Source organism: Orcinus orca, chromosome 8 (genome assembly GCF_937001465.1).
Source record: "Orcinus orca chromosome 8, mOrcOrc1.1, whole genome shotgun sequence".
Classification (NCBI taxonomy): Eukaryota; Metazoa; Chordata; class Mammalia; order Artiodactyla; family Delphinidae; genus Orcinus; species Orcinus orca.
In genome coordinates this window covers 162,878-176,758 of record NC_064566.1, presented here as the reverse complement: position 1 = coordinate 176,758, position 13,881 = coordinate 162,878, and the positions used below count along the sequence as shown (strand labels likewise).

General features: G+C 65.6%; 1 protein-coding gene across 2 annotated transcripts; it reads right to left on the bottom strand.

Annotated features, from left to right (window-relative positions):
- Nucleotides 1-667: 667 nt before the first annotated feature.
- B4GALNT4 (beta-1,4-N-acetyl-galactosaminyltransferase 4) lies at nt 668-12,979 on the bottom strand. Of its 2 annotated transcripts, none has more exons than XM_004278159.3 (20): nt 12,574-12,975; nt 9,537-9,640; nt 9,065-9,160; nt 8,890-8,985; nt 8,724-8,814; nt 8,547-8,647; nt 8,315-8,382; nt 8,043-8,121; nt 6,776-6,842; nt 6,509-6,643; nt 6,312-6,421; nt 6,093-6,193; nt 5,915-6,015; nt 4,943-5,834; nt 2,819-3,120; nt 2,498-2,651; nt 2,301-2,373; nt 2,047-2,200; nt 1,604-1,730; nt 668-1,132 (listed from the first exon to the last, which is right to left on the bottom strand). In XM_004278159.3, exons 1-20 carry the CDS (start codon nt 12,722-12,724, stop codon nt 1,009-1,011), a joined length of 3,126 nt encoding a protein of 1,041 aa, XP_004278207.1. In that variant the 5' UTR covers nt 12,725-12,975; the 3' UTR covers nt 668-1,008. The 2 variants fall into 2 exon arrangements, with proteins under 2 accessions (XP_004278207.1, XP_033258587.1); XM_033402696.2 differs by having other exon boundaries at nt 1,112-1,220; nt 12,574-12,979.
- Nucleotides 12,980-13,881: the final 902 nt, after the last annotated feature.

Sequence of the window (13,881 nt, the reverse complement as noted above, 5' to 3'; positions counted from 1 at the left end):
TCTGTTACAGCAGCTGCAAGGAACTCGTATGGGCAGGCACGCCCAGTGCCAGGCAGAGCACTGGCCTCCCTGCCGTGACTGGGACCCCAGGGAAGGGGGGGCCCTCGACAGCATCATGCAGCCCGTCTGACTCTCCAGAGGGCTCCTGACCCCGGACTTCCACGAGACAAGTCAAGCAAACCCCCCGTTGTGTTTAAACCAGCGTGCATTGGGCTTTCCATTTATGGCAACTGAGTCCTAACTATACCCCAACCTGGTTGTAGCATGTCACCCGCCACCCCGGGGTGCCTAGTGTTCCCACATCCTTGAGGGTGGCGCAGGACTGACATCCAAGGTCTGTTTTCACAACAAAGGGGACTAAGCAGACGGTCGCAGGTGGAAAGGCCTCATGCCACGCTGGTGACTGGCGGCTCCACGCACAGGGTGGTGAGGAAAGGTCCCCAACCCCCTTGCCTCCAGGGCCCGATACAGAAGCTCAAAGGGAAAGTGCGGGAAGAGGTGAGTGGTCTCGAGGGTGGAAAAGGTGCGGTCAGCACGGCGGCTGCAGCTCAGGTCAGGAAAGGGAGTCAGCAGCAGGCAGTGCCCAGGGCCACTGCAGGTGCAGGGTCTCTTGCTGCCGCCCAGGCCCACCTCTGCCCTCCCAAGAGAACCAGGCCCAGAGGATGAGTCAGAACTAAAAAAAATATTTCATTTCATTCTGAATAAAAAACGGAACAGACAGAACTCTTGGAAATCCTGAAACAATGTCATTGCTACGGCAAAATTTCACAGAAATCATCGCACAGGGCGTGGGGGGCAAGCCCAGGCCCCGCCGGCTACGACGGCCGCCTCTCTGGGGGGGGGGCGGCCACAGAGGGGGCAGCAGCCTGGGGGGCCAGAGAGGGGCAGGCACGGGTGGTGGCTGTGCCCCCGGATGAGCCCCGCTGGGTCCCCAGGGTCCAGGCTCAGAGCCTGGCCTCCAGCTGCCACGGCAGGACAGCAGCCGGGGCTGGGAGGGGTCGCTGGTCCTCAAGGGGCCTCCTTGCGGGCGGCCTTGCGGCTGTGCACGCCCCACATCCCGCGCTTGGAGTGGAAGTGGTGGTAGAAGTTCCGCACTCGGAGCCGCTCCACCTCCAGCCCTGCCTGCAGGACCCTGGGTGGGGAGGGCGAGTCAGGGCTGCCCCTCGGCCCAGAGGACCTTTGGGGGGTGATCCAGACTGGGGGTACGGGGGTGAATGGGGCTGCAGGGGGAGGGCATGCCTGTCAGGGCTGCCCCTAGACTACAGAACCCTGGGTGTGGGCTGGAATGGAAGAGCTCACGCCCCTGGTCCAGGGCCTGGGGTGTCAGGGCTTCCACTACTGTCCAAGCCCAGCAAGAGGAGAGGGACCCAGGAGAGGCCTGCAGGGTCTGGGGGCAGAGCTGGTTCAAGGGCTTCCCTGAGTCTGTAGGATCCTGGAGCTGAGAAGGGGTTTAGGGGAGTGGGGTGGGGTCCAAGGAGCTCTCTAGGCCTAGATCTGGGGGTCGGAGGGGGAGGAAAGCAGAGTCCCGTCAGCACGTGAGGCCCCTCCCACCCACAGGCGGAGGATGTGGAAGTCGCAGTCTCCGCTGGGGGGAGGTGGTCACCTGTCCAAAAGTTCCCAGTCCTCGCCTCCCCACTGGTCCCGGAACTCCTCGGTGTTCATGCCTCCAACGCGGTCGAAGTCGGACTTGTAGATCCCAAAGAGGCCGAAGCCGTTCACCTCCCAGTAACCTGGCGGGGATGGGGTGCCCTTCAGACGCCAGGTCCTGCAAGCCCTTCCTCAGGAGGGCTCTTGGGGTCACTCCAATGTGTTGGTCATAACCTGGGAGGCCTGTGCATGACTTGGGTGTTGGAGAAGGTTCCTAGGGGCTGAGCATGGTCCTGGGCACTCTGGGGGTCCTAGAGGCCACAAGGAGTCCTAGGCGTTATAAGGGGCATTGATGGGGCCCTAGGCCTCCCTTGCGGGTTGGGAGGCCCCCGGGGGCCTGGGTTTTGCCCTGGCATGGGTGGGACCCCTGACGTTACCGAGGGGCATTCAGGGCATTACCGTGAGGGTCCCCTGGCGAGCTCCCGCAGCCCAGCCGCATGACCACAGGCGCAAAGGCCAGCTTGCCCTCCACGCAGTGCTTGCGGATGCCATCCAGGATGCTGGGGGGGAAGTGGATGTGCAGGTCGCAGAGGAAAACGATGCTGCTGGCATCCTGGAGACAGCGGGGAGGTCTGAGCCTCGCCCTCTCCTCCGGAAGGGCCCCCCCCACCCCCCATCTCATTCTCTCCACCCACACCATCCTGCCCACGCACCTCCACCGCGGCCACTCCAGCTTGCAACCCCGCGGAGCGCTCAAAGTTCCCGCTTCGCCTTAGGTATTGGTATCTGGGGGAGGAAGGGGATATGGGGTGGGAAGTCATAGCCACCCGTTTCTGGGGCAGGAAAACCCATGCCTGTCCGGGAGGAGGGAAGCTGCACCTGGCCCGCCCCGGGAGGTGGGGGCCGTTACCTGGGCAGTGGCGCCGCGCGGAGGGCCCTCTCCACATCCATGTCATCGCTCTCAAAGTCCACCAGGATGACACTGAAGCGAGAGTCCCCTGTACGGATGTGCAGCGCAGCCATGTCTGCCAGGAACTGTACCACCCAGCGCGCCTGGTTCTTCACTGGAGGAGGATGGGGATACTGAACCCACCTGGACCCGACCTGGCGGTACCCTGCCCAGGACCGGTGGCACTCCCCCCCTCCCCATAAGGCCTGCTGGACAAGGCCCCCCACCCCCCACCCCCCCACAACCCCAGGTGGCTGGCCGGCCAGCCCCACTCCCACGCACCTGGCACGATGAAGTGCACCATCACATCCTGGCGCCAGGCCAGGCGCAGTGGCCGGCACAGCTCCGGGCGGCCATCGGGGTGCACGGAGGCGGCTGGGGAGACAGCTGGAGCGGGCTCAGGACTCTCCCTGTCTCCATCTGTGTCACCGGCACGTACCCGGGGCAGGCGCAGGAAGACGTACTCAGACAGGCGCAGCCGGCGCCCACCGCGCTCCTGGAGCTCCAGCTCCAGGAGGAAACGGCTTCCCCGCGCCGAGTCCCGGCGCTTCTCCACGTTCACGATGCGCAGAAGAGCGTACCGCCTGCGGGGCGGGACCCAGTCAGCCCCCTCGGGCTCCGAGGCTGCGCCCACGACTCCAACCCCATTCTTCCCACAAGCCGCCCCCAGCCGCAGAAACGAGGTGGCCACTCAGGTGACTTGGGGTGGGGTGCCGCACGCCCCCCGTCCCCCACCACACCACAAGGCCTGCTGGGGAGCTCCCTTCTCAGAAGGCAGGCCCACACACCGGGGCTCCCTCTCCGTGGGGCAGCCCACAAGGGAGGCGTCCCCAAGCCCAGGCCAGTCCTCTCCTCGGTGCCACCACCCCTGTCCACAGCTGCACGCTCAGAAACCTTCAGGGGCGCCCACGGCCCACAGGCCGAGGCTCAGACGTCTGAATTCTAAGCCGGTAAACGGTGTCTACCTTGTGGCCTCAATACCCCGTCAGGTTAGATACGCAAGCTGCCTCTTCCCGTGGGGTCTTTGCCCTACGTGTCCCCTGCCTGGATGCTCACCCCAGGCTCCCCGCCCTCCTCTCCAAGGTCCTGGGTGCCTCCTCTGAGAAGCCTCATTTTTGCCCCCCCAGCACCAGCGCAGGGGCTGCCCTGATCTCTGGGGAAGAAGCCTCCGGGCCTTCCGCCGCTGGCTCTTCCCCAGCCCTGGCCTGGGAAGATAGGGCCCTGCCTTTGACTAGGTCACTCTCCCTTCTGCCGCACGTCCCCCCCGTCCACCTTTGCAGCCAGTATCCCTCACCCTCGGAGCCTACCGGTGTGACCTCCCAGGGGTCTAGATTCCTCCCTTCACCCCCTGCCCATCCCCACCATGCTCTCAAGTATCAGGGACTTTCTGCCCCAAACGCTCTGGGTCTGTGCTCTCATTCCTTGGGGCCACCCACACCCTTGCACGGCTCAGGGAAGGTGGGGCTGCAGCCATGACCTTTCTGCTGGACAGGCCCCCTCATGCCCATGGGACGATGAGCTGCTCTCAGGAAGCTCAGAGCCAAGCGCAGGCTTGCCTTCTCAGCCACCTAGAATCAATCTACCCCAGCCCCTGCCAAGGGTCCAGGCCATCCCATTGCTGCCCTGGACCAAGCCTGTCAGTCATGGGCTCCCCCTTCCACCCCCTCCTCTCCAACACAGCCACATGCTTGTCTATGAACCAGATGGGCCAAACCTGCGTCCTGCTCCAAATTGTGTGTATCGGAGGCAAGAAGAATGACTCCTGCACCTGGCCTTCAAGGCCCATGAGGCCTGTCCTCTGCCCACCAGCCTCCTGGCCAGCCTTTGCCTGTCTCTGAAGGTCCTGCCCCTACTTAAGGACTCAGCACAGCTCTGAGAACCCCTCAGGGCCTCCCCTCAGGTCAAATTGGGGCCTCCACTCTCCAACCCCCATACCTGCTTGGGGTGGAGACAAGACTGGATTCCTGGGGCCTGGGGGAGACCAGAAGGGCCAGTGGGGCAGGAACCCTGAGCCCTCCCCTGAGGACCAAGACCCCAGCCAGCGAGGTGCCAGTGGGGAGAGGGATCCAGGGGTTCTTAGCTTGACCTTCGTGCGTGTCTCTATCTGGAAGAGACCTGGGTGGCTCAGATCCATCCTCAGGTCCAGGTCCAAGGTAATAGGTGTGGGGTTTGGAGGTGCAGGACAAGGGAGCCAGCCCTGGGTGATGGGAGAAAGGCTCCTAGCACAGGACGGGGGCCCTGAGAGGTAAGGGGCCCCAGAAGGGTGAGAAGACACTTCCGGGGGGGCGGGGGGGGGGAGGGGGGCGTGTACCATTCCCAGAGCAGTGCCCCATTAAACCCTGGGGAAGTCTGAGAGTCCCATGGAGGCCAAGGCCGTCCATTTCCATGCGCGCCCCTCCCTCGTACCCTCCATGGCGCGTGTTGAGACGCTCCATGTACTGAGCCACCACGTCCACGGCCTCGGCCTCCTGCAGCTGCAGATTCCCCGACACATTGCAGCGCAGGTCGTTCCAGTCCGAGCGCAGCACCTCGAAGTCCACGCTGCCCACGCTGAACGTGCGCTGCCAGTTGACAGCGTCCTCCCGCCAGCGGCCGCGCACCGCACCGGCCTTCTCTTCGCTGTCCTCCAACGCAGCCTCTTCGCCCTGCGCCCCTTCCTCGTCGTCCCCTTCCTCCTCTTCCTCATTCTCCCCGGGCACCTGGGACAAGCTCAGGAAGGAGGTCACGGGCTGCGCTTCGGACGAATAGTTCGAGTCCGTGGTGGGGGCCGTGAGTCCCGGCTCGCGTGCCTGGCCCTCTCGGCTCCCCTGGGTGGTCGGCGCCGGGGCCGGGGGCCTCAGCTTTGCAGCCTGGGGGCCGCCGGTCCTGCGGCCTCGAGCCCGGGGTGGGCGTGGGCGCGCGCGCAGCTGCACCCTGGGTAGGGGTCTGGGGCGCAGGAAGACGCCAGGGAAAGGTGGCCGGGGAGGGCCGCGTGGGCTGAGCGGTGCCGGGGCCTGGGGCGGGACCCGCAGTCCCGGCCGCACCCGCGTGACATACACCTTCGGGGGCCGCTCGGCCGCGGCTGCTGGGCGGGGGGGAGGTGCACGTCCCCAGAAGAGGGGAAGGGGGCGGGCGGCCCAGCTCAGCGCCCGTGAGCGCCGGGGGGTCGGCCGGCCCAGGGGGGCGGGAGGCGTTGGCAGGGCGGGAGTGGCCGGGGCCTCGGTGGGGGCCGCGAGCCGGCGGCCGCCCTGCATTCCGGGCGCCTCGGTGGGCTCCAGACCGTCGAGCAGCTCCCCATCGTCCTCGTCGTCCAGGAAGTCTGTGGGCAGCGCGGGTGGGGTGAGCTGCTGCGCCAGGGCGGGCCCAGCTGAGGGGGCGGGGGGCGCGGGGGGCACTCACCGTCTGGGTTGAGGAAGAGGAAGGCTCGGCGCTGCACCTCCTCTTCTTCGTCTTCCTCCCCCTCCTCCCGGTCCATCTTCATGTATTTGTAGAACCCAAACCTGGGGCAGGGGCGGGGCGTCAGAGACCAGGCTCGGCCGAGGCCCCGCCCATTCTTCCTTGGGCACCACCCACCCACCTTTCCAGATACAGCGGCGACTCGCGGTAGAAGCACTTGTTGTCCGTCTCCATGTGAGTCAGGCGTGTGTGGTCATTGGGATAAACGAAGGACAGGTACACCTGGGGCGGGCAGAGGGCTCAGGTTGGGGCGTCTTCCAGAGGGCCTGGAGGAGGCTCCGGGGACCCTGGGAAGAGGGAGGCCTGGGTCTCAGGGAAGACCTTGGTGAGGGGCACTTACAAACTGCAGTCCCTGGTATCTTGCGATGGGAAAGTCCTTGACGACGTAGGTGGGGGCGTAGGTGCAGGGCTCCAGCACATTCTCCAGACTCCAGGGCTCCACCCGAGGCGCTACGGGAGGCGTGGTCACATTGTGACCTGGAACCCCTGCCCTGCCCCACCCCGCCCCCCACCCCACCCCGGGGGTCCTCCTCTCACTGAGGAAGAAGGTGTCTCGGGGATCGGGCCGCAGCATGTCAGCTCTGGGCTCCTCCTGCAGCAGGCGCCCCCCAACGTGGCTGGCTGGAGACTGGGGCACGTGGGCCACGTGGTCCATCTTCAGGGCTGACTCATCTAGGGGCAGAGGATGTGTGGGGACCCCAGGAGTTCCTAGAGATCCCTCCTCACCCATATCCAGACACCACCCCAAAGAGACCGCCCATCAGGAGCCCTCCCCTTTCCCCACAGAGGCACTGGGCTCCGCACCTGTATACAGGGAGATGTGAGCAGAGCCTATGACCTCGAACTTCAGACCCGGCAGGAAGGCTCGCCACTGGGGGTTGGAGAGGGTGGTCAGGGCCAAAGGATGGGGGTCAAGGTGGGAACACAGCTGGGTCAGGGAGGAGTGAATCTTCCCTGACGTGGGGCTGGGGAACTAGTAGGGGCAACCCCTTCACGGACGCAGGAAGCTTGGGGTGGGGGGGGTGGATGGGAGAGCAGTCCTGAGAAGGCACAGCAGGGAAGCTGGAGAGGCCTAGAAGGCTGGGGTCCCTGGAGGCAGGTGAGGATGCCTTTCCTGACACCCTGGGTGCTTCCGGACCTTCTGGTTATGGCCTCTGCCCCCACCTCCCCCCGGTTCTGCAGACACTGCCCTTCTGGAGGTCAGAGCTGGCCCCCCAGCTCCCCGCTGGACCTCCCCATCCCCACTTCCCCCACTTCTGTGGCTGTGCCTTCCCAGTCTCCCTTGCAGACTCTCCCTCCCCCACCGCTCTCATGTTGGGCTTCCTGGGGGCTGTCCCAGGCCCTCTTCCCTTCCCAGCTCATCCTGGGCCCTTAGTCACTCCCCCGGCTTCCACAAGATCACCCCAAATCTGCATCTGCAGTCTGGGCCCTCTGCTAAGCTGAGCTGGGGTGATACCCACCACACACAAACTAGACACCTGCAACCTCCCACCACCCCCTAGCCCACCCTGGTCATCACCCCACACCCAGCCAGGCTCAGGCTCTCAGTCGCTGGGCATCTCCCCCCGCCGCCCCCCCACCCTCCCCCGGACCTTCCACTTCTTCTATTCCCACCTCCCTGGTTCAGGGACCGATGGATGGCCACCCACGAAAATTCCTCCCAACAGGCAGTGGCCAGAGGGTTTTCCCTGAAATGCAGATCCAGTTGCCTCATCCTTAGGAGGAAGCCCTGCTGGATCTGGCCACCAGACTGCTTGGAGTTCCAGAAGACTCCAGGTGGTTCCATTCCTCTGCTGTTCTCGAGACCTGGAATTCATCTTTGCACCCCAGATTCTCTCCCCACTGGTCTCCCTGTGAACGTCTCTCAGCTCTCGAGAATCCGCTCAAGGGTCGCTTCCTCTGTGAGCACAAGCCCCGCCCCTGAGCACCTGCTTTGTCAGCTAGATGGGAAGCTTTTCTGGGGGGGGCGGGCGGGGTCCACATCGTTGTCCTGCGGGGAGTGGCCGGAAAGAGGAGGGCAGGGCAGGGGAGGTGGGGTCTCCAGAAGCCCTCAGAGGGCAGCCGCACTCACGCCCACTTCCACGTGGTCCGAGCCGCGGTCATCCTGCTTGTGCAGTAGCTCAAAGTAGTACCTCCGGGAGGCCATGAGCCTGGGGACAGGAGGAGTGAGGGGGCGGGCCCGCCGTGCCCCAGAAGCCCCAAACAGATGGGGAGCCTACAGGAGGCGGGGCTTGAGGGGGCAGCATAGCAACAGCGGCTTCACGCATGCACGTGTCACCCAGTCCTCACACACAGACGCACACACGGGTACGCACTCATGCACACACTCCCACAGTCACTCACCGCCTGGGCTTGGACACCTGGGAGCTGAACTTGGTGAATTCTCCAGGTGCTGTCCACTCCGAACCAGTCTGGAGGGTAACAGAGAAGGGGCAGGGGGCTCACCCTCTCCTTGGGGCACCAGCCCCATCCAGTCCCCACTCCTGAGAAGCTGGAGGGGACAGGTGACCAAGCCGCAGGAGGCCCACGAAGACAAGGGGTGTGGATGGAGGGGCTGGGCTGCGCGTGGGGGTACCTTGCCCACAAAGGCCACCAGCTGGGCACCCGCCGGGCTCTCGGTTGGGCTCAGCCAGAACTCAGAGTTGTCATCCGAAGCCACGGAGAACTGGACATCTCCTAGGCCACAGGACAGGGCTCAGGGGTCGGTGGGGGCTTCATGACACCCTGCCCCCCAACACCCCCGTCCCCGCACCATCTCTCGCCGGGTGGATGAAGCCGAAAATCCGGAGGCCGTAGTTCTTCCACTTGGGGGACACAGCCAGCTTCTTCACGGTGGTGCGAGTCTGGGGGGGCAGCGGCCTCTGATGTCAAGGCCCCCGCCCACCTGCGGGCCAGCCGCCCCCCACCCCAGCACTCACATGAGGGAAGAGCGGGAAGTGCAAGTTCCTCCTCAGATGGCCCACGGCGCCCCCGCACCAGTCCTCGAACACGTGCAGGTTCACCTGCCCCTTGTACTGGGGGTGGGAGGAGGGCTTACCTTCTGCACAGCTGCCCCCGGCCCTCCCCAAGGCCGAGCCGCTGAGCAGAGCTCACCTCCTCCCGCCACGAGGGCGCCTGACGGGTGAGGTTGAGCGACAGTGGCCTTCCAGCCCCCCAGGGAAACAGCGCGTCTGGGTCCCGACCTTCGGGCTACGGGAGAGAAGGGGCACCAGGGTCAAAGCTGAGGAACGTGAGGGCAGGAAGAAGCCCCACAGCCACACGCACGCGCACCAGACACAGCGCGCGACACAGCCCGCCACACCCGCCGGCTCACTTCACAGAGATCCCTTCCACGTGCAGCCACGAAGCCCTGACTCCATCACGCCCCGGCCGTGCACACCCACCCGAGCAGACCCTTGGCCACCCCACGTGCACCAGATGCGTCCACCCAGGCTGGGGCCACGCTCCATGGTGGAGCACAGTGTGCTGCTGTGTCCTCACGGCCTACAGGTCCTGAGGCCACCAGCACAGGACTGGCCTTGGGTCTCGTGTGTGCTGTGGTGTTCTTCCCCGCAGCCCTGCTCACCACCCGCTCCTCCTCACGGCTCTCGCTGGAGTCCTCTGCCCTCTGTGTGGACAGTGCAGCCCGGATGCCCCGGCCATCTGTCACACCGCTCAGCTTCTCACCATCTGTGGGCGGCACATGAGGCGGGGCTGGGGTCCAGGCTCTCCAAGGCCACAGCCCCTGCCGCTGGGGTCAGCTGGGGTCAGGATGGCCGGTGGTGTCTCCACTGAAGCCCTCCCTCCCCACGTCTGCCCCTTCATGCTACCTGATGCCCCACCCTACAGCTGGAAGTGCTCTCGGCTGGGCCCTTCTCCCACATCCCACCTCCGTGGGGACGGCCCCTGCCTGAGTCCCCCACCTGGCTTTTCCCAGCCCCCACTGGCATGAGGGAGCAGTTATGTGTGTGCACATGCTAGCACATATGCTTGCACACACACACCCGTGGGGCTGTTGTCATCAGTGACTCTGCCTCCAGGAAGGCCCCCAGGATTGCTCTGTGCCCTCAGCACTTTTCCTGTGTGCTGGAGTGTTTGGTGTCTGACTCCTTTACCAGAACTGAGAGCCAAAGGTTAGTGCTGGAGTTTGTTGTCAGGTGAGCTGGCACTGTGGTCTTGAGGCTACGCCAGCCCCAGCCCATGGCACGTGTGCCACCTGCTGCCCTTGAGGCCAGGGCTCAGGACCAAAGGAGCCCTGGTACCCACCTGGGCAGAGGAGGGATTGGCACTCTGGTCCAGCTTCCAGAGGACATGGGGCCAAGGCGGCCCCGGAGGGAGACTGTCCCCCTGCGGATCCCTTCTGTGGACACCTCTAGAGCTTGGCACCCCCCTAACTCCCCACGCCTGGGGCAGACCACCTCCACACCCCTGCCTCCCTCTGCTTCCCAGACCTCCTCCCTAAGCTGTGGGCCTGGGGTTCCATACCCTGGGATCTGAGCCTCCGAAGGCAAGGCTTCACTGTGCGCCACGTCTGCCTCCCCTGGTGCTCCCATCCGGGGACCCCCCGTCCAGGAACCCCTCTCCTCCAGGGCCAAGCCTGGCCTTCAAAGTCTATGCCCGTCCCTCGATCCAGACCCCAAGAGCTAGATTCCCGGACTGACACAGTTGGCCTGGGCCCTTTCTCTGGGGGAGGGGGCTGCCTGCGGTCTCGTGCCTGTGAGGCTCCGGTGGTGCCTGCCCACTTGCTTCTCCCCCCCAATCACTGTCACCTGTCCAGCTGGGAGGTGAGCCCCTAACAGGCTCCCGGCCAAATCCCCACAGCCTGGCCCTGATGCTCCCTGCCCACAAAGGTAACTCTGTGGGTACTGGGAACCTTCCACAGTGGGGTCCCAAGCCAGGATGCCATCACTGTCCTGCAGGGGCTGAGCCCCAGCACAGCGAGATCCACACGGGCCTCCTGCCTCCTGGCTGCCAGCACCTCTGCCTGCATAGGCTGCTGGACCCCGGGAAGGTAGCCTTTCTGGTGGGAGTGAACACAGTGCTGACAGGACAGTCAGAAGGGCCTCAGACATGTCCAGCTGCTCAGCTTCCCACAAGCCCTGCCCTGGTGGGAGCCCAGGTAGCGGGACAGGAGGCGGGGCTGCAGCCCCAGGGGCGAGAGCCCCGGCTGGGTCTGCTCCTGGCAGGAGCTGCTTGAGGGTTTGATCTTCCATAACCTTGAACAGCTCCTGCCCACCGAGGAGCAGCAAGGACAGCTTCCTCGCTGGTCCAGCTGAGAGCAGAGGAGGCCTCAGAAGTGGGGTTCCCACACCTCCGCCCCCTCGCGGTTGCCGAGTTAGGCTCCCCGGCTGCCTGGGAAGTCAGGCTAGGGAGGGCTGTGGTTGCTCAGAAAACACAGGGCAGCTGAGCAGGAGGCTGGTCACGTCTGTGTCACTGGGTCACGCTCCGGGGTCCTGCCTTATTTGATGGTAGCTGGGGGGCCTCTATGAGGGACTGAACAGTGCTGGGGGCCCCTAGAGGGTGTGGTAGCTGTGAGATGCGTGGACTCTGGGGGTGGGGTGGGGTGGGACAAGCCTGTGACCCCTGGCCTGGGGTGTCTGTGGTGCCAGCTGTGGGGCTGAACAGGGAACTCTGGACCCCTTGGTGGGGTGGCCCAGGACTTCATGGGGCAAGATCATGGTTCTGAGTCTTTGGGAAGCAAGATTCTCACCACCCATCCTAAGGACACCTCTCTTCCTTGAGAAGGGCCAGGAGCAGCTTGGCTGGGACCATCCCTGCCCTGAGGTGCTTCCTTCTCTCTCTCATCACCGCCCCCCCGCCCCCCCCCCAGCACTCTACTCCTCCTCTTCCAAGTGTGTGTCAAAAGTCACCACCTCCAAGAGGCCCTCTGGGATCCCCCTAGCTAAAGTGGCAGGACTCCTCCCCAGCTCTTCCCCACATCGCTCACCAGGACCTGATTTGCGGGTTCACTGTCTGTCCCCACTAGAGCGTGAGCTCGAGGAGCCTGGGAGAGTTCACTCCAGGCCGTTCGGTGCTCCCCAAGCTGGATCCCTATCCCCACGCCTCACCCCGCCTCAACACACAAGCGTCTCAGTCCCTGATCACAGGTTTACCTAGGGCACCTCCTCCAGGAAGCGTTCCAACTGCAAGGGTCAGCTCCCTCCCGCCAGTCCCCTCTCTCTCCGTCCTGAGGTTGGGTCTCTGCCCCTCCCCAGCAGATGCGAAAACCGAGGCTCTGCTAAGCAGGCACGTGTCGGAGGCGCAGCCAGACTTGGCCTCTCGGAAATCCCAGCATGCAGGGCCCGGTAGCGGAGATCTCCCCAGGAGCCCACCGTTAACCCCGTCACTCACTACCCGCTCCAGGCCAGACCCCGGCATCCGCCGGGGTTCGGGGACGCTCCCCAAGAGGGTCGCGCACGTCACTGCTGACGTCATCGGCGTTCTGGCCGGGCTGAGCCGAACCGCGCCCCCTGCCCCAATGTCGCCGAGCTGGGAAGGGCGGACGGGGTCTCCGGGCGGGTCTGACCCACGCCGAGGCCTGGGCGCAATGGGAGGGCCCGGGACCCGCGTTGCTCGCGACCCTCACCGCCCCCCGCCCCCAGGGCGCGCGCCCCCTCCCGTACCTCGCCCGTAGCCCAGCCGCTGGCGCAGCGCGCGGCCCTGGCGCACCAGGCTCAGGTGCACGTACGTGAGCCACGCGGCGCAGGTGAGCAGCAGCAGCAAAAGCAGCAGCTTGATCTGTTTGCGGATCTTCTTCACCGGGAACCACGGCATCGCGGCCGTCTCCGCCCCGGGCCGCGCTCAGCGGCGCCGCCGCGGCCCCCCGCTCCAGCGCGCCCCGCGCCGCGTCCCCCGGCCCTGCATGGCCCTTTGTCCGCCGCCCGCGGCCCCAGGGTGCGGCCGCGGCCCCGGGCTGCCCTTGGCCGAGGGCACGGGGTGGGCGGCGGAGCTGCCGCCGGCGGTGTCCCCGCCCGGCCCCGCCTGGCCGCTCGGGCTCCAAGCTCCTGGGGGCCTCGGCGGGACGGAGCAGCAGCCACGCTGCGGTGCTACCCACCGTGAAACGGGCCCGGCCACCGCGCCGCGCGAGCCAATCCGGGCCCGGCCAGCCTGAGGGGAGCCAATCCACGGCGCGGGGGGCGGGGCCGGAGGGTTCGGGTGTGCCCGCCGCTGGTCTCCACGCAACGCGCGCGCATCCACCTGGGCGCGCCGGCCCGCGCAGCGCGGGGACGCGGGGTCCTGGGGTTGCGGAGGACCCGGGATGCGGTGTATGGGGAGGTGTGAAGAACCGGGGACAGGGGTCAAGGGGCAGAGAATGCACGAGACAAGGAGTGGTGCATAGGACCGGGGGACATAGGGACTCGGGGTCACGGGGTGTAGTGATGGAGGCCGCGGGAGGAGCAGGCTATGGGTCGGGGGACAGTGGGGACACGGAGAACAAGGGTGTAGGGACGCGTGATGGGGAGACACTAGGAGCTTGGGGAACGTGAGGGGAAGGATGCGGGCAGCCTGGGCTTGCAGTTGGAGTAAGCCTCCTGCTAAGAATGCGGCCAGGAGGAATGGGGCTCAGACAACGTGGGAAGAAGAAAAAGGAAGTTTGGGGGAGAGACATAGTGGGGTAGGTGATGATGGTGGGTCAGGGGGGCTGGAGGCGCGTGGGTGCACAGGATCCATGCAGGCAAGACTGAGGAGGGTCTCAAAAGCACCTGGCTTCACCCTGAGGGGCATGCGCAGCCACCAGAGGACTTAGCGTAGAGGGCCAGGGTCTGAGCTGGCTGCCAGGCGGACAGCGGCAGCGGAGGGGCGAGCTGGCGGCCTCCACTGAGGGCAGGGTGAAGATGGAGAGGAGGTGCCCCGGCTGTCTGGAAGGGGGCGGGAGGGAACGTAGCCCTCCTGTTTCTGACCTGAGCCTGGGGTCCAAGGTGTGGCTCTTG